The sequence below is a fragment of the Aspergillus oryzae genome, chromosome 2, assembly GCF_000184455.2.
Source record: "Aspergillus oryzae RIB40 DNA, chromosome 2".
NCBI lineage: Eukaryota > Fungi > Ascomycota > Eurotiomycetes > Eurotiales > Aspergillaceae > Aspergillus > Aspergillus oryzae.
Window position 1 is genome coordinate 4,784,966 of NC_036436.1, and position 19,014 is coordinate 4,803,979.

Consider the following 19,014-nt stretch of genomic DNA (forward strand, 5'->3'; position numbering starts at 1 on the left):
TAAGCTAATGAATATATCTTGATATTGTTTCACATGACTTCCGTATAACAAAGCGCCGCGCTCCAAATCGGGGTATTGAGAAATATACACAAAAAAGGGTACCAACCGGAAAATTAGTCTAGCCTATACTTGATTTCGCCATGAGTCCCATCCTGTCCCGGTCCCTGTCCCTGGAGCTGAACCTAGTAATTGTGCCCACTGTGCTTCTAATGATTCCATGCCGGTAGTAATCATGTCGACATTTTCACCGTTCGAAGTTTGAGGCGCGCCAAAATCCCACGTAGGCATGGGAATAGACCCTTCCGAACCGGTAGAGTCGAGGGGAGTCACCATGCCCGTTTGATATAACTGGGAAGAGAAGCCCATATCAAATGCACCGAATGGGCCGGCACCCATACTCATGTTTACTGCGCTACTAGTATCGAGAGAGGTATGTGATTGTTGATGGTTGGTTTGGTTGAGAGATGATGAAGTTGATGGCTGCTGCTGCTTCAGGGACGAGGACGGATCCAGGGATATATAAGTAGTAGAAGAAGGATCGTGTATGGTAGTCTGGTTTAGTATAGATGTATCATTAGACACTGGACTGTTGTTGGAACTCTTGTCGGTGAACTCGGGCGAAAGTCCTTTGTCAGTTCCCGGTCCAGATTCAGTTCCCGAGCTGAGATTGAACGGCGATTTTGCGAAAGGATCCGAACCTGGAGGGTTCCTGTTCTGTAATTGTGGAAGACTCTGTCCTTCACGAGAGGGTAGAGATGAGGGCGTGTAATAGTGTTGCTGTGGGCCAGCCGATGGCCTGGCGGGCACTTCTTCAATTGCAGATTGATGATTTTGGTGTTGCTCTACTGGTACGAGTGGTGTACAGCCGCGACCCTGTTGATCATTAGAGATTGTGATAATTGGAGATCGTTCTGTGCGGAGACTTACCTTTTTTTGCACATTGTTTGTGATACGAGGCCTTTTCGCTTGTCGAATGTCTCGGAATGGAGTACCTTCAATATCGACGTCCAACTGAACCAGGAAAGATTCAGTCAAGGGGTTCTTGTTCTTCATGGCATCGAGTGCGGTGAAGACAAATCCGAGAGAGGAACGAGCAGCTGAGTCGTCGGGGCGGGATTTAAGATACTGTACGAAGACGCGCGCAGCGACATAGACAGAGTATGACATGAAAGGATTTAACTAGAATCGATCAGCCCATGACAATAGCAAAGTGACGGGACAATGGTCTCAGACTTACAGCCGTTAGGTCCATGTGGCTGATCATCTTCATAATATTAGAGATTTGATCAGCAGCGACAATACACCTTCGTTTACTTTCAGTGATGATCTGCTCGGGCATCCGGTTTTTCTCCGCCTTGAAGATAGCGGCTTGATGAAGGCATATCGTGGAAGTATGGATCGCCATGTTACAGAAGATGACATTAGGATCAGACATTCCAGCCGGTAGTCGGAGATGGTTGGGCATTGCTAGGGCAAAATGCAGTAGTACGTTATCGTGCGATCTGTGCCGCTGCCAGTACAACCCATTCAGGTCATGGTCGTTGTCTTGAGGATCAGGGCGATGCAGGTGCGAGAGATTCCGTCCGAACATGTATGCCATGAAAGAAACACTACCGAAAGACGACAAGGTGGAGAGTCCATCACCCGCCAAAATGTCCTCAACGCGTAGAGTCCTCTGTGGTTTGCTCTTGACGAATGCTTCTTCGGTAGCAGGTAAGTTCGTCTTGACCTACTCAGACGAGATTAGCCATTGGACTTGAACAAAAATAAAAAAAAGAAAGAAAGAAAAAGAAAGGATATTAGAAGAGGCATCACTGACATCTCTCTCGTCGATAAGAACTGGCCACCCGGTCCCGACGCTTGCAAAACGATCGATACAGAAAGCCATCCAGAACACCCTACGTCGTTCTTCCTTCTCTGTCCAATCTCTTGCTGGCGGTAATGACTGTTTTACCTCAAGACCCATACCATCCAATCGATTCAGGCCGAGCATAAGTGCTAACCTTGCTGCTTTACCAACACTGAGCCATGCCCGGGGGAAGAACATCATTCTGAATTCATACGTGCCAATGAGCAACCAAGTTTGGCAGTAGGGCAAGGACAAGATGTTCTCCCCCAGTCCTTTCATTTCGTCCAATTCCGCATATTTGCGGGCTCGCTGGTAGAAAAGCGCATGCAAATTCGAATATTTCTCGCTGACAGAAGCGGCTTGGCACCAGGTGATATACTGTAAACACACGGGAGGTCGTACACTTGGAGCAAGATCCATTGCTGCCAAATGCCTGGGACGGTGTAAAATCGGCATATAAGGATGGATTTTCTCAAAGTATATCTGGTTTCTGTTATGATATAATCAGCACAACGCAAAATACCTGAATTTGATATCAAGTTCAATACGTACAGTTCATCGATGATTTCTCGGTCAGGCAAAGGTTCCTCCAGTCCCAAACTAATCATATCCCATCCAAAATTACCCGTGCGATCTAATCCCGGTGTCAAGAATGTCTGGCTTGACTGGATATTGTTGATTTCGCCTTCGGGGGATGACATAGGCGCATCAATACTGTTTGTGAACGGGGCCGTCTCCGGGATGCTAACGAACTCTTGTGGTGCTGCGACGTTGGTGCCATTTCCTTGGCTGTTGTGGGAGGGGTTCACCTCCTGTGTCTTCAGTAAAGTTTCGACTTGGGCTGGGGAGAGCACAGCGTTAGCACTGAAACAGTATATAAAACGCATAGGCAGGTATGGCCATCTATCACATACCTAACCGCGCCTCCAGCTGCTTCACATAACCCCGCTTTGGGCCACTTTTCTTGCGCACTTCATCGTAAGCACATTCGTGGCCCAACCTGGAACAAGTACCACAGCTTGGTTTCCTCCCGTCGCATCTCAGTTTTCTTCGCCGGCAGACGACGCATGCAATGCGCTTAGGACGGGGAACGTAGTTGCTGTCCGGATCTATATGCCCGGTATGAGTCGCTGCGGGATCGTGATCCATCGAAGTATGAAGTGGCTGTGTAGAGGAGGATTGGGTGGTTGGATGAAAGAAATGACCGTCGAGGGAGTCTGCCATGGTCTGCGGACGACACAATGAACTGCGAAGGGTGTAGACCGGATAATGATTTCAATTCGGATTGCGATTAAGTAAAGGTTGGATACCCGTCGGCAGATAGGAGGCGCCAAACCCCAATAACGCAACTATTAAAGACAGGCAGCGCCAGGAGCATTGGACGGCAAGAGAATCAAGATCATAGAGGTATCAGAAACATTCCAGACGCATAACCTGGGGGGTAGCTCTTTAGATAGAACTATTTGACCTGGATCAGATTGATTTGATGTTGTTCGAGTCCAGCGCCACCAAGACCTCAGGTTTGAAGGATTGTTGTGCAGGGGATCAGAGCAGCCGCATCACTTCAGGTACGGGGAGAAGAGATGGGAATTATGAGTAGTATATCAGCGAGCTTAGGACGTCATTTGCATATCGGAGTTGGTATCGGTAGTAGTCTTGGGACGATAAGTCACTACGCCGGCGTCCTTCTAGTCGTTACTCTTTCTGGAAGAGTCCAGACATCTCCGGCTTACGTAGTCGTTCGCCGCACCAATCAGAGCTCGCACGTCCCGTGGATCCCGACGGAGCACTTTTGACCCTGAATCTAGGGCAGAGAATAGCTATCTATCACCTCAATTCATATGAATCAATTTACTAAAACAGAAACCTCTTTCCATATTCCATATTGAATCTAGATACTGAGTGCATATAATACAAAAAATCAACGCCGCGGTATAGGACAAGTGAGCAGCATTGGAGAACAGCAAGAGAGACATGCAGAGCCCCCCAGAGCATTCAAGATCATACACCCTACGGCCAATCTAGAGATGATGTATAGTACAAAATCAACGAACCTGTCATCTCCATGCAGTCCCAACGAAAGCAAGTACAATGAGAAAAGGTATCTGGACAGACATCATGAACGCGATAGTGGTGAGGCTGTGAAAAGGAACAATCGAGCCTTGGTGGACACTATTCGCAAAGGAAGCATGGGCGCACTTGCGTAAAAGGGAAGAGGAAGAGACGAAAGAAGGACAATGGGATACGTTTAGCTGTATCCTCTACGACGCTTGCCCTGGTTCCGGACTCTGGGAACAACCACAGCCTTGTTGACCTTCCACTTGGGACGAGTCTTATAACCGGATTTCGCCTAGATAGAAAACGTCAGTCTTACCAGAATCGAAGACAGATATTAATAGTATTAAAAGTAGAACACATACCGGAAGACCCCAAGGACTCTTCGGATCAACGTTACCCTTGGACTTTCCTCGTCCACCACCATGGGGATGGTCCATGGCGTTCATGGCAAGACCACGGACAGTAGGACGAATGTTCAGCCAGCGCGATCGGCCAGCCTTTCCGAGCTGGCTGTACTGGTAGTTCGGGTTGCTGGCCACGCCGACGGTCGCGCAGCAATCCTTATGAATCAAGCGAACTTCACCACTTTGAAGACGAATGGTGATATGCTGCGCAACACGTTCCTGCTTCTGCTGCTCGCGCTGGGACAAGGGCTTCTTCTCGGCACCATCTTCTTGAGCCTGCTCGTTCTGTGCAGCCTGAGTATTGCTGCCCTTCGCAATGACGGTTGCAAAAGTACCGGCGCTACGGCAGAGCTGGCCACCCTTGTTCGGCCGCAAGCCGACATTGAATATCAATGTACCAACGGGAATCATGTGTAATGGCAAGCAGTTTCCTCTCCAAGCAGTCCTTGCGGCGAGCACACCAGGATCCACGACACCTCCCATACTTTTCCACAGGTCTTCAGGGATACCGGACATATAACTCTGAACAACATCACCAGCTCTCATTCCTTCCGCGGCCAGAATGTAGCTCAGGCGCTGGGTTTCTTGACTGCGGACCAACGCGATGTGAGCGCTTCGGCCAGGGTCATGTTCGATTCGTTCCACCAAATGAGGACCAGGAGCGGTTCGTGCAAAATCGACGATTCGAATACGGCGTTTGTGGCCACCACCACGATGGCGGATGGTTACTCGGCCAGTGTTGTTACGACCACCCTTACTTTGTCCTCGCTTGGGAAACGTCAACTTCTGTACTGGCCGTCCTTTCCAGAGGTGATCGTTGATCGGCCTCCGCAAATGCCGAATACCGGGAGTCCGGGGCTTATAAGATCGAATGAGAACGCCTGCATCATCTCGCGTAGGAGGGGGAGCAAAAGCAATGCTTGGGTCGAAAGTTGACGTCGAAGACTCCGTCGGGGGAGTCTCTTTTTCGTGCACGACACTTGAGTAGGACCTAGAAGACACCGAAGGCAGGCATCTGAACGGAAGGCGAAGGCCCGTCAAGGCCAATCGAGGTTGAAGCATGATGAGATAGGGGGGTATTAAGAGAGAAAATTAAACGGAGCCTCCAAGAATTGATTCGGCGGAGGGTGTTCCAAATTAGGACCGCAAGCCTTCGCAACAGTGTATGCAAATGTGCCAACGGATTACTGCTTACACATGCCTGCCTGGACAAAAATGTAAAGATCAAAACACCGGTAACAAATTGACTTGACACCACCCAAAGCCCAGTCGGAGCGCTGTCAATGGCCGGTGATGAGACGTCGTCGGCCGATTCTTGCGTTGCGGAGCAAAATTGTCTTTCGGGCTTGGGTTGCTGTTGTGGCTCATGCTCCTTCACGTGATTGTATATGCACCGCCACCGTACTGTCAACGGTGGCTGAAAGAGGAGCTAGTCACGGGATGCCGCGACACGGTAACACGTCGGGCGAGATAACACAAAAGCGAAGAAAAGGGCGTAGTTGCCGGGCAACGGCGCATTGTTTAGGGCGTCGTGGCCGCGCCGCCTCACGTTTTGCTCGCGATGGCGTCTTCTTGCCTGGGCGAGTTCAGGCATCGACCATGGATGACGATCTACTCCCTCCACCACAGCCAGTTATTCTTTCCGACCGTGACGGTATTGTTACCACCTATTTTAGGTGTGATACATGGTCAATTGTTGTACAAGTCATCATCTGAATACATACACATACGATGCTATAAGTTCTTTGGAACAGAACTTGCATGACCTCAGTAGTCGTCTCGCAGTAGTTCATATTACGCTTGCATCCCCCTTTCTGCATCTTTCCCTTCGAACTTACTCTTTCTCCCCTCCTCCTCCTTTCTAAGAAAGCACTCTTCCCTTTCCCTTTCTTCCCGTGTCTCTCCACTTTCTTCGTCGCGTACATAAACTTTTCATAATACTTTTTTTGGAGGACAGCAAATCGACCGTTTTGCTGGCGTCTGCATATAACCACCATTTAATTACGATACGCTGTACAGACTATCGGCTTTTGGTTTGATAATCCACCATTCCACGCGACTCGACTGGCTTGGTGGTGCTGTGGGGCATCTTTTCTCTGATTTCCACGCTAAGAGTAGGGCCAAACATCCTCTTTGCCCTGTCAAGTTTACCACCTCTTTCTCTGCCAACCACCCCATCAAACACCTCGACGGGGATCCTGACTTTTAAGGGAGGAAAATCACCTCACATAAACTCGCATTCCTCGCGTCACTGACCATAACTATCTCTGTTTTATGGTCTATATCTTCTACTGTACAGATCTTAACCTGGAGGAGCGCGCCGTTGCAATTAACGTGATCCGGATCACTTGTCAACAGCATCAACAAAAGTCATATATGTCCCTATTTTAAGACTTCCTCACGCCAAATTCTGCTCAAATACCCCCCAATCCTACTCCTGACACCTTGCATTATCACCCGTTGCTAAGGTTAGTCAAGTATTCACGCGTTGTACGCACTGAGTGGTTCCCCCAGGCCGTTGGTATTTTAAGCTCCACTCACCAAGGGTATCTACTTCATTGGAATGCTGACGAGACGACAAGGACAGGAACCGCAGTAACCATAATCAACCCTTTTATACTTTCTTCACCTTTGGACATCCCTTTCGCCTTTCTTTTCCCTCACAATGCCTACGGTAAGCTTTTCACAACTCCTATGACGCATTGATTCTTACCAGACCCTCACCTCCCACCGACCATTGCTTGCTTCTGTCCATTACAAGGTCTTCTAACATCCACCGCAGCAGGCTCGCAGCCTCCGTACACGGAGCACCATGAACGAGAATGACGAGAATAGACCTTCGACGCGTCTGACACGGGCGAAGGCTGCCGCTCTTTCCGCAGGTGACGTCTCCACTGCCGCCACTAAGAAACCTCTTGAGTCCAAGAAAGCCGCTACCTCGACCGCGACCGCTGGTACCACAAGGAAGCGCGCTGCTTTGGGTGATGTCAGCAATGTCACCAAGGGTGAGAACGGCGCCGCGAAGGAGGGAAAGAAGCCAGCCGGGGCCAAGGTCGGCTTGACTTCGAAAGCCACAATGCAAGCTGGCGGTGTTGCGAAGCTCACCCGCACCAACTCGTCGCGTACTACTGCCCTGACAAACAAGACCACCAACACGAAGAAGCCTACGGAGGACAAGGAGAAACGCTCGGGACCCGGATCTATCAAGGATAGTGCACAGAAGCGCCAAAAAACCACGAAAGACAACGCGTTGGTCGAGGAGCCACCCCGCAAGAAGGTGGAAGTGGAAAAGAAGCTTACCGAGAAGAAGCTTGTCGCTGAAGAGGCTCCCGCCAAGGAAAATGTCGAAGCCCCTGTCGAGCCAAAGACGCTGCAGAAGCCTTCTCAAGATCTCGTGGAGGATTTGGATACCGAGGATTTGGACGACCCCTTGATGGTGGCAGAATATGTGGTGGAGATTTTCGAATACATGAAGGACCTTGAACTGGAGACACTACCTAACCCCCATTACATTGACCATCAACCTGATCTGGAGTGGAAGATGCGTGGTATCCTGGTTGACTGGCTCATCGAGGTTCACACTCGTTTCCGCCTGTTGCCTGAAACCCTTTTCCTCGCTGTCAACATCATCGACCGTTTCCTGTCGGCCGAGGTGGTGGCTCTGGATCGTCTGCAGCTTGTTGGAGTTGCTGCTATGTTCATCGCGTCTAAATACGAGGAGGTCCTCTCGCCGCATGTGGCCAATTTCAGTCACGTCGCCGACGAGACTTTCACCGACAAGGAGATTTTGGACGCTGAGCGCCACATCCTGGCGACTCTCGAGTACAACATGAGCTATCCCAATCCGATGAACTTCCTGCGTCGTATTTCCAAGGCGGACAACTATGATATCCAAACGCGTACCCTTGGAAAGTACCTTATGGAAATCAGTCTGCTAGATCACCGGTTCATGGCTTACCGTCAAAGTCACGTGTCAGCTGCCGCTATGTATCTGGCACGTCTCATTCTGGAGCGTGGGCCTTGGGTATGTTGTTGTTGTGGTTATTACTTCGTGGGGATACTGGGAATTGCTAACGGGATGTAGGATGCAACCCTGGCTTATTACGCCGGATATGATGAAGAGCAGATCGACCCTGTCTTCCGTCTAATGATCGACTACCTTCACCGCCCGGTCTGCCACGAGGCGTTCTTCAAGAAATATGCCAGCAAGAAGTTCCTCAAAGGTAAGCACATCTCTTGTCTCTACGGGTTCGCAGCTCCTGACATGTTCCATAGCGTCCATCTTGACCCGCCAATGGGCCAAGAAGTATCACCACCTGTACATCGACAGCTCCCTCTCAGAACCGTACAACTATATCAAGGATCACGAATAAATCAGAAGGGGGAATTTGCGGCACCCATGATGAGCCAAGATCTCGCTACTTGGCGGGATGGGTGTAAGGGGAGGAGTTGGTTGATTCCATATATGGCATTTCTTCGGTTGTGATGGTATAGGACACCTCTTGCATATGTTTACGACGGCATTTTTCTGTTTCAGCTGCGGATGTTTGCATTATTCACTTGTACTGGGGCGTCGGGCGCTCTTTTCAAGCTCTTTCTTCATTTCCAACTTTGCTTTCTTCGATTTGGCAGTGTCTCTGGGTTTTCTTCACACTTCGCTTCCTCTGATACCTTAACATTCTCCTTCTCCCCCTGTTTGTATTACAGGCGTCGGATGCCCAGGGTCGGCAATGTATTTGCAATTCTTTTTTGGTTCCACTTGTCTTCTTCTGGCGGCACATTCGCTGCGTCGTCGCCTTCGGCGAACGGAGGTGACGATGTAAGTGCTGCTGCATTTCCAAGGCCACAGATTACGGGGTAAATCATGTCTCGCATGGAAGGGAAAAAACCGAAAGGAAGGAAGAAAACTGTTTTTGTTTTTTTGGAGTTATCTTTAGTTTGTCTCATGTTTTAGTGGCGATAAATGGGATAGAGGGGGGAGAGGAGGGTCATCGTAATGTGTGTTTAGGGAATTTAATTTACAATGGAGCTGCTGGTTTCTTCAGCTTTCAACGACGGTTACCAATTTGCTCTTGTTAGGATTAGTCGTGGATTTCGTAGGTATAGCGATCAACCTTGACGAACCGAGGTCCGGAGAGATGCTCTGCCACTGACACTTGCTTGCATCTCAACTCTTTCTTTCTCGCAACTCCAGCGTCTAAGTAGATACCTAAATCATTTTAGACCTCTGGCTGATCACGCAAACTACTTAGCACGCAAATACGCCACCATGTCAACACCGTCATCATGTCCCTTCTGTAACATCGCAAGCACATATCCGCCCATGTCTCCCACAGCCTTCACTCCAGAAAACAACTGCCCCAATTCCCAAAATACAAAGAAACCATATACTGCACCAATCTCACTACCGGACTCATCCGACCCAAGCCAGCCAACCGCACATCTTATCCTGTCCACTAAACATGTACTAGCATTCCTGGACATCATGCCTTTAACCCGGGGCCATGTACTAGTGATCCCGAGGGCGCATTACGAGAAACTTGGCGATGTAGATATCAAAGTCAGCCGCGAGGTACGTATTGATCCCATATCGTTCACTTCTATTCTTCCTGATCCCCGAGCAATACTTTTAAATATCCTAACAAAGAAAACTAACCACATCCAGCTCGGCCAATGGCTTCCCATCCTCTCGCGCGTCGTCATGCGGACCATCTTCCGTGAAGACGACAGCTCCGATTGGAACTGGAACGTGGTACAGAATAACGGTACGGCTCATTCTTGGTTCCTACTCATATCACTTACGTATCAAGAATTCAAGATCTGATGTATTGATGTATGTACACTACAGGAATCAGGGCCGCGCAACAGGTCCCTCATGCCCATTTTCATATCATTCCAAGGCCGTCCTCTAATCCGGCGGCTAATGCTGCCAGGGCCAGCTTTGTGATGTTTGGGCGTGGGCAACGGGAGGAGTTGGATGATGATGAGGGGGAGGAGCTGGCCGGTTTGTTACGGGGGGAGTTGGCCAGCGAGGTTCTCAGGGTTAGGGAGATGGGGGTGGACTTGGAGTGTGAGGTTCATGGTGACGATAGTCGGAGAGTGAAGGGGAAGCTTTGATGGTGTGGTTTTTGTTTATTTCTCTAGGTATATGCTGCTTTTCCTTTTTTTTCGTCTTATATCAGCTTTGTTGTGGTGCAGGGCTTCCTTTTTCGGATTTTTTGTTGGGGTTTTTGGTAAAGTACTGAAGGCGTTCTCGTTAGTTATGATCTTCATGACTCTATGGGGCATATGATAGAGTATATTGATGGCATACCTTTCTCCTGAACGCGTTCAGGTCATCGGCGCTGATTCCCTCCGAATCACCCTTCTGTCGTGCCTTGGAGATGTCTGAGACCTGCCCTTCTGGTAGTCTTCGGTAAGTGATCAATCGGCGGGACCCTAGATTAACAGTTAATAAGAGATACCGATGATATCAGTTTTCCAATGGGAGATGCTCTACTAACATTGATTGAACGGCTGCACAGAAACGCTGACAACTTCCAAGTGTGGGTGCATGGGAATTAGCAACTCCACATCCTCGTCGATGGAGGTGGGCATCCACATGCATAGGCGACCATCGGTGACGAGAGTTCTGGATGCGAAAGCGAGGATATCATTCTGCATTGCTTCGAAGCCGTAAGGTTTCTTGGGAGGAATGTAACCAGGTCGACTGGAGTTCTCATATCAGCTAATTTTGGACCAAAAGTGGGCATTCAAAGCAAGAACGTACTAATGTGCTGGGACACCATCGATAATAACCTCTTCTCGACCACTACCATCTCGAGTTCCCAAAACCCTAAGGCCTTCACGAACACCATAGGGAGGGTCACAGACAATACCATCCAAGAACTGGCGGTTCAACAGCGGTGTATTCGTCAAGTCCGAAGAGAACGCATCCATGAACTTGCTCTCGATGCCATATTGTTGAAAGTTGGTAAACAACCCCATAGGCTCCTTGTCATTCTTCTCCCTACCCTTGAAACTCCGGGGATCAATATCCGACCCACAGGTCAAGGCTCCAAAATGCGCCGCCGCAACACAGAAACTTCCTGTTCCTACGAAAGGATCATAGAACAATCTCCCAGGAGCTGCGTGAGCCATATTCGCCGTGACCAGACTCAGCTCAGCATCCATAGACGTCGTACTGATATACCGACGCTTCTTCAAGTCGTATTTGGAGACGATATTGCGACTACTGTTAGCAATCCAGCGACCGAGATAGATCTTCCTAGGCTCCAGGGCCTCGCTATAGGCATGTGTATTACCTGGCGTTCTTGTGGCGACCTCAACGTCCGAAACGAAATCTTCCAGGACCCAGAAGTCCTCATCTGGATTCTTCATTCGGATTGGGCCGTCAAATCCCACATACGAGAACGACTGAATGATAGCTCGCTTGGCCTCTATCTTGCGCTTCCCGCAGAATGAATCAATAGTGAAGCGAAAAGAGACATTCTTGAACTCATCCCAGCGGTGCTGTGTCCGCCTGCGGACGTCGGCGTGCACTTCCTCATAGTTGGTGCCTTGGCCCCAGAGTTCGAAGATGTCTTTGGCTAAGATACTGCGTGCGATCAGAGTGCGCGCATCTGCTTCGGTTGGTACTCTTATTACGCAGTATGGTGACTAATGCGCGTGTTAGTTCAATTTTATATAGCGTTGGGATAGTATATGGTCAGTGAGGTGGGGAGAAAATCTGCGGGACATTTTGTTGCCCCTCAGTGCTTGTATTTTGGCATTACGGCGTAAAAGATGTATCAAGGGTGAACAAGAATCATATAGTATAATTAGAGAAACATACAAACTGGTCATAATATAGTATTTCCAGATCAATCCCGGCCAAAGCGGCCAGAGACTCGATTTCCGGTCGTCGAAAGGTTTCGTGGACCTGCGCGAAGCGGATCACATATTCCATAGTGACTGAAGGCCACCACACTGGATCGGACCTGTTGAGTCTTAATTGACGGTTTTAGAATAGCTCTTGTTCCTAGGGTATTTCTTCGTGTGAGAAATATAACGTCGACTATTTGCTGGTGGGTTGAAGGCGTCAATGGCTGTGTGGTACGGGGTAAATGCGATGGATTTTTTTCTCTTTTCATTTTTCTGGCCGCTCAGATTTATGTTACTGATGTTGCAGGCCACGGGAACCCACAAGGACTCTTCATATTCTTCAACCTACATTTTAGGACTTCTTTATTACTCTAATTACTAATTACGGTGACGATTATTTTTCACCGCCGACACGGACTTGGAAGGATATTCTTCGTAGTGTTCATGCTCAAGTCAATTAAACGCAGAAGCCGTAGCTACTCAATCTCTAAAAGAAAAGCATTCAAGAAAAGCGCAACAACATGTCTAAACGAACAAAAGAAAAGTCCATCCTTACGTACAAAACCCTCCAAACAAGAACCCACAGCAACAACTTCATCATCATGAGAAGAACCGTACAGTACGCCGTCCCTCAATAGACAGGAACCAGAGATCCTATGACCGAACACCGTCGCTATGCGCCGACAACCTTAAACACATGTCGTGACTCGTATCCTTCAGCAAGAGTGATTTCGACCTTCTCATCGGGGGGAATCATCTCATGCTTGAAGTCCCATCCAGCCCGTCGACAGAGCTCAGATACTACCACATCACAATCGCCTAAGAGATCAATATCAAAGCCTGTATGTGACACAGGCTAAGATGGGTGGTCAGCACTTGAACTGGGGTATGCAGATGGTTGACACGCAGGGAATAACCTACAGTCCGGGAGATATAGATCTGAGGCACACGACGGGGCAGCACGCCCGGCACTTCTGCTACAGGGGCGACTTTCAACGAAGTACCAATGACAATGACCAGATCTACTTTGTCACGGTCATGGCGAATCAGGCGCTGTCCGAACTCATCGGGAAGATCTTCGCCAAAGAAGGTGATGTCAGGCTGAAATAAATGTCAGTTAGCGGATAAATTGTAGATGGGAATGAAAGGCTTCAAATGCACGGACCTTCATCACCCCGGGGGTAGGGAGTTCGTAGTCTTCCTCTTCAGAGCTCTCGTCCCCATCGGATTTCCGGCTCTTGTGTGTGCCATTAGTGCTTCGTTTGCGCTTTTGCCCCTGTGGCCTCAAAGCGTCTTCCTCAATATCCTTCTGGCAGGAAGTGCATTCAGGAACGTTCCCCTTCTTGATGTCCTCGAAGAGCGCATCGCCTGACACCTTATACTGGCACTTAACACACGTGGCCGTTGCAAACGAACCATGACACTGCACGATCTTCTCGGGAAGAATGCCTGCATTCGCCTCGATATTATCGATGTTCTGGGTGTAGTTGGTCAAGAGCTTTCCTTTATCCTGCAGGAGTCGAATGAACCCATGAGTCGGTGAGTATTTCTTCTCAGTAGGAAGAATATCCTTCGCAATCGAGTAGAAGATGCCCGGGTCCTCGCGGAAGATCTGAATGTCGAAGACTTCCTGCGGATCGCTTAAACCCAAATGCGCCAATTGCGAGTAGAGTCCAGTGTCCTTGGACCGAAAATCGGGAATACCGAGACTCGTTGAGATCTGAGGACGCCGTTAGTGCATAGGTACATCACAAATGATTTAAAGCCGATACTCACACCAGCGCCCGTCAAAACAATGATATTCTTAGACTCCTGAAGTAACTTGACCGCATCATCGATCGTGTTATACTGTGGAAGCTTCTGACGGCGAGAGAACTCTTGCGATATCGCAATCGCCAGCAAAGGATGGTAAGCCTCGTCCGGCGCGCCCTCGAGGAAAGCCGGGGGCATGATCCCAAATGCAGTGCATAGTTTCTTCGCCGTCACTTTGTCCTGAGCAATAGTTTCCTCAACGAACGCGGCCTTACCAACTTCATGTAAGCGCTTTCGGAATGCAATGGCCTCGTCCAATGTACAAGCATCAGGTACTACTAAAAGCAGAAAAGGTCAGCGAACGAAGATATGAAATTCAGACCATGGAGAGGCCCAGGCGCATTGCGCCAAGTATGAGACGCTTACCCCCTTCCCGAAGTTGGTCGTCACGAAGGACTTGGATAGCGTCTTCATAGAGAGATTGTGTTTCCCATTCGTCTCCAGATTCACCGCTATCTGAGTCCTCTTCCGACGGAGATATATTGCCTTGCGCAGAGACAGGATTCTCTGTCGCAACGGTCCCTTCCACTTCCGCGGAGGTCATATCGACGGCTTCCACTTCGACCACCGGATTCTTCAACGAAGAGCTCTCCCCGCCGGGCGCTGGTACGAGGTCCATCCTGTATGGGAGATAGGACACTTCCAGCAACCTCTATAACAACGCCTCACTCACATTGAATTTTTCGCCACGTGAATGTTCGATCTGCCGGGATAAATTTGGCTCTGCGAATCTCCGGGGAAAGCGGTCGGAGCGGATTTATCCGACACCGGCTCTGGGGCGATAAGTCGTTAGTATCAAGTGACAAAGGAGGATCGATTCATGGGCCAATAAGTATCGCATGGCATTACGAGCGATGTGCGCTTACGGCGGAGGAAAACAATGACGGTCCGCCAGTCATTCCACCACACCCCCCTTGCACCTTGCACTAAAGCCCCATTCTTAGTATATCGTAAACAGTAGTGACTTTTTTCTATAGGTTGGTATCATGACAGGATTCTCATAAGATCATGCAATTTTATCATGAATCGGCCATCTCCTGATCGCCGTCCGACTCAATTTCGTCCTCCCAGCCCTCGTCTCCCTCCTCACCTTCCATGTCATCCTCCATATCCTCTCCCAATTCTTTGTTCATTGTCTCTACCAATTCATCCGCATGTTCCTTGAGCCTCACATCTTCGTATTGAATCGATTCGTAAAGGGTCAAGCTCTGCTTCAGCCATTCACGACTAGCGACCAGTGAAGCATGGCGTTTTGCCTCGGGAGTTTCACTGTCCAGCTCATCGTCCTTGGGTGCTTCCTTCTTCTCTGCAAGAAGATAGAGACACCATCCACCTAGATACCATGCCTCTACACTCTGATCATCTTCTAAGATCAAACGTTCTAGGACTTCAAGTGCCTCGAGCTCCATGGTGACCTCCATTAACAGACGAGCCAAACTGATTCTCGTAGCGAAGTCTGGGACTATCGGGTCCTCGGGTGGTAGGTCTTTCCATAGCTCCAGACTTTTTGTGAGTGCCGCCCGAGCATCATCAGTTCGCAGCTGTGAGATTCGGATAGAGGCGAGAGTTTGTAGCACTTCCGGTGCATTTGAGTTGACCAAAAGAGCCTCTGTAATGAGAGTTTCGCAGCGGGCTTCAGCATCTTCTTCCCACCTAGTCACTGTTAGATTAAAGGAATCTCCACAGGCAAACCGAGAACATATAAGAATAACTCACGAAAGATCGGTCATGTAGATCTCAGCAACGGCACATAGGGCATTTGCCATCTTCCGTTTCTTCTCCTCCAACTCAATAGCTTCCGCAGGGCCCGGGTTTTGTTCAAGCTGTTGAATAACTTGCCTGAGACAAGAAACACCCTTCTCAAACCATTGAACACTGTCCTTTCCTCCGAGCTCACTCAATTGAGCAAGCCATAAGAACTTTTCAGCGCCACCTCCCTGGCTTTCAGGAATTGCGCCAGTCGGATCCAGCTCAACCGCGCGCATAAAATGCTGTCTCGCAACATCAATCTCTCCCAGCTCAACGTAAATCTCCGCGACTATGTTCAACGCCGAAAGCTGGGCGGGGGAATTGGCCGGCGTAAGGTCGAGCGCCCGTTGGGCGACCGGAAGCGCTACATCTGGCTGACCTGTCTGGAGGAGCGTTGTCGCTTGTTCGAGCAGCTTTGAAGGATCTTCGTTCATTTTCTGTTTCGAGACCGAGCCGCCAGCGCTGAGAACGGACTTCGACTTGGATTTGGATGCTTTCTTTTTGTGAGGTCTGGGTTTACCCATGATCGCCGTTTAGATTATATAAGAAAGATTTTCAACGTACTCTAACAGCCCAAGTAAATGGACCAACAAGGAAGAAGAATATCTATGACAGTAAATTTCTTTAAGAAGGTAATATATACTTGGAAGCTTTGGAAGGTCAAGAAAGCGGAGCATTGAAATTCCCTTTTCGGATCAAATAATTTTGGGCATTTTCTTATCTGTTTGTCTGGTTTGCATGTGGGACTGCAATATTATACATGGGGTCATGACCGAATCCTACGCCAGCCAGCTTTAATTCACGCAGCGAAGGAATGCTCTGCTGTCTTGTCGCATCTTAGATCTACAGTGCTATATACTCGAAGTAGCCATCCTTTTGTGGGTGCAGCAATTTGGTCGTTCTCGCCTTGGAACACACCCACTACTAGTACCCCTCCAACTCCGTCCGCGGCAGAATTAAAGCAGTATGGGCCGTGAAGATCAGATTGAAGAGCGCGAGGTGCTCGATTCCATTTTCCCAGAGGAAATCACAGGTGAGATTAAGGCCCTCATTTATGCGCACCGGAGGGTCATATGTTGTTGACATTTCTAGATCTATCGGATACATCATACAGGATATCAATCGCCCTCGACGCGCCGGATGATGACGTCGAAGAAGCTGAACAGCCCGTGTTGCTCTTGCAGGTCACGTATCCTGCAGATTACCCCGATGTTGCCCCGGAGCTCGAAATATCCGCTCCTCCAAACGCTCCCAAACACCCTCGGCTAGATGTCCAGGAAGATCGGGACCGACTTCTCGAATCTTTACAGCCTACTATTGAGGAGAACCTGGGGATGGCCATGGTTTTCACTCTCGTCAGTGCCCTCAAGGAGAATGCCGAGCAATTAATGTCCGAGCGGGTTAACGCTGTCCATGCGCAGAAAGAGATGGAAGCCGCTAAGGCTGAAGAAGAGGAGAATCGAAAGTTCCAGGGTACAGCCGTGACCAGAGAGACATTCATAGAGTGGCTAGAGAAGTTCAAGGCGGAGATGGAGGAAGAGGAGAAGAGGCAACGAGAAGAGAAAGAAGCAGAGGATAAGAAAGCCAATAAGAAGACTCCGGCTAAGGAAGAGAAGAAGATGACTGGGAGACAGCTATGGGAGCGAGGTTTGGCTGGCAAGGCAGACCTTGATGAGGAAGGCGAAGATGCTTTGCCTGCTGTTGAGAAGATGAAGATTGCTGCATAGCGTATCGCTATCTTGATGACTTTCCCTGCTATGAGTCCTTCAATCTTATAATCTATGAAGTTCTGTAAATACCACTACCCTGCCTATAGCAGCTGGCGTGCGTCCATAAACAGACGACGATCCTATATCTTTAACTTATTCAATCCCGCCCACGGTTTTGTAAATCTACCCTAGAAATGAGAAACGATATTGAAAAGAACCTTGTTTGGCAACTCGGATGCAAGTATGATTTATTCATATTTCAAAGTATTATGAAAGTTAGCTAAACGCATGTCACTTGATTCTAAATGTCACAGCCCCATGTGCAGAGAAAATGCAGACTAGACGGACGAGTGGTGGACGACACCCATCTTAGTTTGCAATGAATTGCGCTTAGTAGGCATGTGGCTCGTTTCTGGGGATATTCTACCCCTGAAGAGAGTCAGAAAGTGGTGGAGGACGTCCGCGTGTATCCCAACTCATGTATGACTTGTACAACATGGATGATGCAACTGCTGCTGTTCACCATGCAATAACTAAAAGACGGTCTGGACTCGCTTTCTTCTGTCGTTCTCTGTTCCGCAATCGATGCGGAGCAGAACAGCCTGGGTGGCACATCGTATAGTATCTTACCGCATCAGGACATAGACAGGAAATCAAGTGTCACCTGGCTTTTCAGTCGACCTCTGTTTTTCTTCCTCGGCTGCCAACTTGCGCTCGGCAAGAACGACTTTCCACATGGCCTCTGCAAGCTCCATGTTTTTCTTGTCGGAGTCATGGAGTTGCTGGTTAAGCGTCCCTAATGCGTCTTTGACCCCTTTAGCCCATGTGTCGGACTCAGGCCCAGTCGTCAAAGCGTCCCAATTATCCTCGTCATTGGCAAACAGTAATTCACGGTCCAACCTATCCCGGCGTTCAATTCGACTCCATCGGTTTTCAAGTTTTGACCGTATCACGCCGCTTAGATTCTTGGGTTGGGGTTTTTTGATGCGCAGGAAGGGCACTCCCCGCGCGTTCACAAGAACGGGCACCCGACGCTTGCCGCTCACGACAGGTCGAGGACGGGAAAGGATAGAAGTGGCATCCGGATGTCGTCGGGCGGTTTGGTCTTGTAAATGCCGGGACTCTTTTGTCCTTTGCTGCTTCCGAGATAACGGCTTCGGCTCCTTCTTAGAGAGCTTTCTCTGCAACACCGATTCTTTCTGTTTTATCGACCGGATGTCTGATATGAGCTCCACAATGCGATTTGTGTTGCGTTGGTTTCCTTGGGAGGCAGAATGGAGTAGGTCGAGAGCCTTTTAGGGTAGGATAGAATTAGCCACGGAGCTGGTTCCTTGCTGAGAAGATCGCGCAACGTGTATATACCTCATATCCAGCTTTTAAAGCATTTACTGTTTGCGACGGGCTCTGAAGCTTCTTGTATCTCTGAAACTTTTGTTGTATGAGTGGCTTGCAGGTGCTAAGCTCCGGCGCAGTGTTCGGTAATTTTGCGCATTGTCGGAGAAGTGCCCGATAAAGTGCTAAACCTGGGGAACGAGATTTGTGTTAATTCTGACATGGTACAGTTTTAGTG

General features: G+C 49.1%; 8 protein-coding genes across 8 annotated transcripts; 3 read left to right on the forward strand and 5 right to left on the reverse strand.

Moving 5' to 3' along the window:
• Positions 1 to 123: 123 nt before the first annotated feature.
• On the reverse strand, positions 124 to 2,998 carry AO090003000991 (putative C6 transcription factor Prf; the record flags this gene model as incomplete). The annotated part of the gene is made up of 5 exons (XM_023235126.1): positions 124 to 1,179; positions 1,238 to 1,729; positions 1,820 to 2,339; positions 2,402 to 2,690; positions 2,764 to 2,998. The coding sequence occupies 5 exons, from the start codon at positions 2,996 to 2,998 to the stop codon at positions 124 to 126; spliced, it is 2,592 nt and encodes an 863-aa protein (XP_023090176.1).
• Positions 2,999 to 3,695: 697 nt separating this feature from the next.
• On the reverse strand, positions 3,696 to 5,373 carry AO090003000992 (mitochondrial 54S ribosomal protein uL2m; the record flags this gene model as incomplete). The annotated part of the gene is made up of 2 exons (XM_023235127.1): positions 3,696 to 3,740; positions 4,270 to 5,373. The coding sequence occupies 2 exons, from the start codon at positions 5,371 to 5,373 to the stop codon at positions 3,696 to 3,698; spliced, it is 1,149 nt and encodes a 382-aa protein (XP_023090177.1).
• A 1,750-nt stretch (positions 5,374 to 7,123) lies between these two features.
• AO090003000993 (B-type cyclin nimE) lies at positions 7,124 to 8,684 on the forward strand (the record flags this gene model as incomplete). Its single annotated transcript, XM_001820052.3, has 3 exons — positions 7,124 to 8,335; positions 8,396 to 8,534; positions 8,587 to 8,684. 3 exons carry the CDS (start codon positions 7,124 to 7,126, stop codon positions 8,682 to 8,684), a joined length of 1,449 nt encoding a protein of 482 aa, XP_001820104.3.
• Positions 8,685 to 9,796: 1,112 nt separating this feature from the next.
• AO090003000994 (uncharacterized protein) lies at positions 9,797 to 10,428 on the forward strand (the record flags this gene model as incomplete). Its single annotated transcript, XM_023235128.1, has 2 exons — positions 9,797 to 10,076; positions 10,160 to 10,428. The coding sequence occupies 2 exons, from the start codon at positions 9,797 to 9,799 to the stop codon at positions 10,426 to 10,428; spliced, it is 549 nt and encodes a 182-aa protein (XP_023090178.1).
• Positions 10,429 to 10,588: 160 nt separating this feature from the next.
• AO090003000995 (tRNA (guanine-N2-)-methyltransferase) lies at positions 10,589 to 12,259 on the reverse strand (the record flags this gene model as incomplete). Its single annotated transcript, XM_001820054.3, has 4 exons — positions 10,589 to 10,749; positions 10,815 to 11,020; positions 11,081 to 11,970; positions 12,146 to 12,259. The coding sequence occupies 4 exons, from the start codon at positions 12,257 to 12,259 to the stop codon at positions 10,589 to 10,591; spliced, it is 1,371 nt and encodes a 456-aa protein (XP_001820106.3).
• Positions 12,260 to 12,847: 588 nt separating this feature from the next.
• Positions 12,848 to 14,530, reverse strand: AO090003000996 (putative histone deacetylase SIR2; the record flags this gene model as incomplete). Its single annotated transcript, XM_023235130.1, has 5 exons — positions 12,848 to 13,030; positions 13,096 to 13,275; positions 13,340 to 13,894; positions 13,951 to 14,264; positions 14,353 to 14,530. The coding sequence occupies 5 exons, from the start codon at positions 14,528 to 14,530 to the stop codon at positions 12,848 to 12,850; spliced, it is 1,410 nt and encodes a 469-aa protein (XP_023090179.1).
• A 475-nt stretch (positions 14,531 to 15,005) lies between these two features.
• On the reverse strand, positions 15,006 to 16,259 carry AO090003000997 (ACL4 family protein; the record flags this gene model as incomplete). The annotated part of the gene is made up of 2 exons (XM_001820056.1): positions 15,006 to 15,639; positions 15,703 to 16,259. 2 exons carry the CDS (start codon positions 16,257 to 16,259, stop codon positions 15,006 to 15,008), a joined length of 1,191 nt encoding a protein of 396 aa, XP_001820108.1.
• A 442-nt stretch (positions 16,260 to 16,701) lies between these two features.
• On the forward strand, positions 16,702 to 17,462 carry AO090003000998 (RWD domain-containing protein; the record flags this gene model as incomplete). Its single annotated transcript, XM_001820057.3, has 2 exons — positions 16,702 to 16,768; positions 16,828 to 17,462. 2 exons carry the CDS (start codon positions 16,702 to 16,704, stop codon positions 17,460 to 17,462), a joined length of 702 nt encoding a protein of 233 aa, XP_001820109.1.
• Positions 17,463 to 19,014: the final 1,552 nt, after the last annotated feature.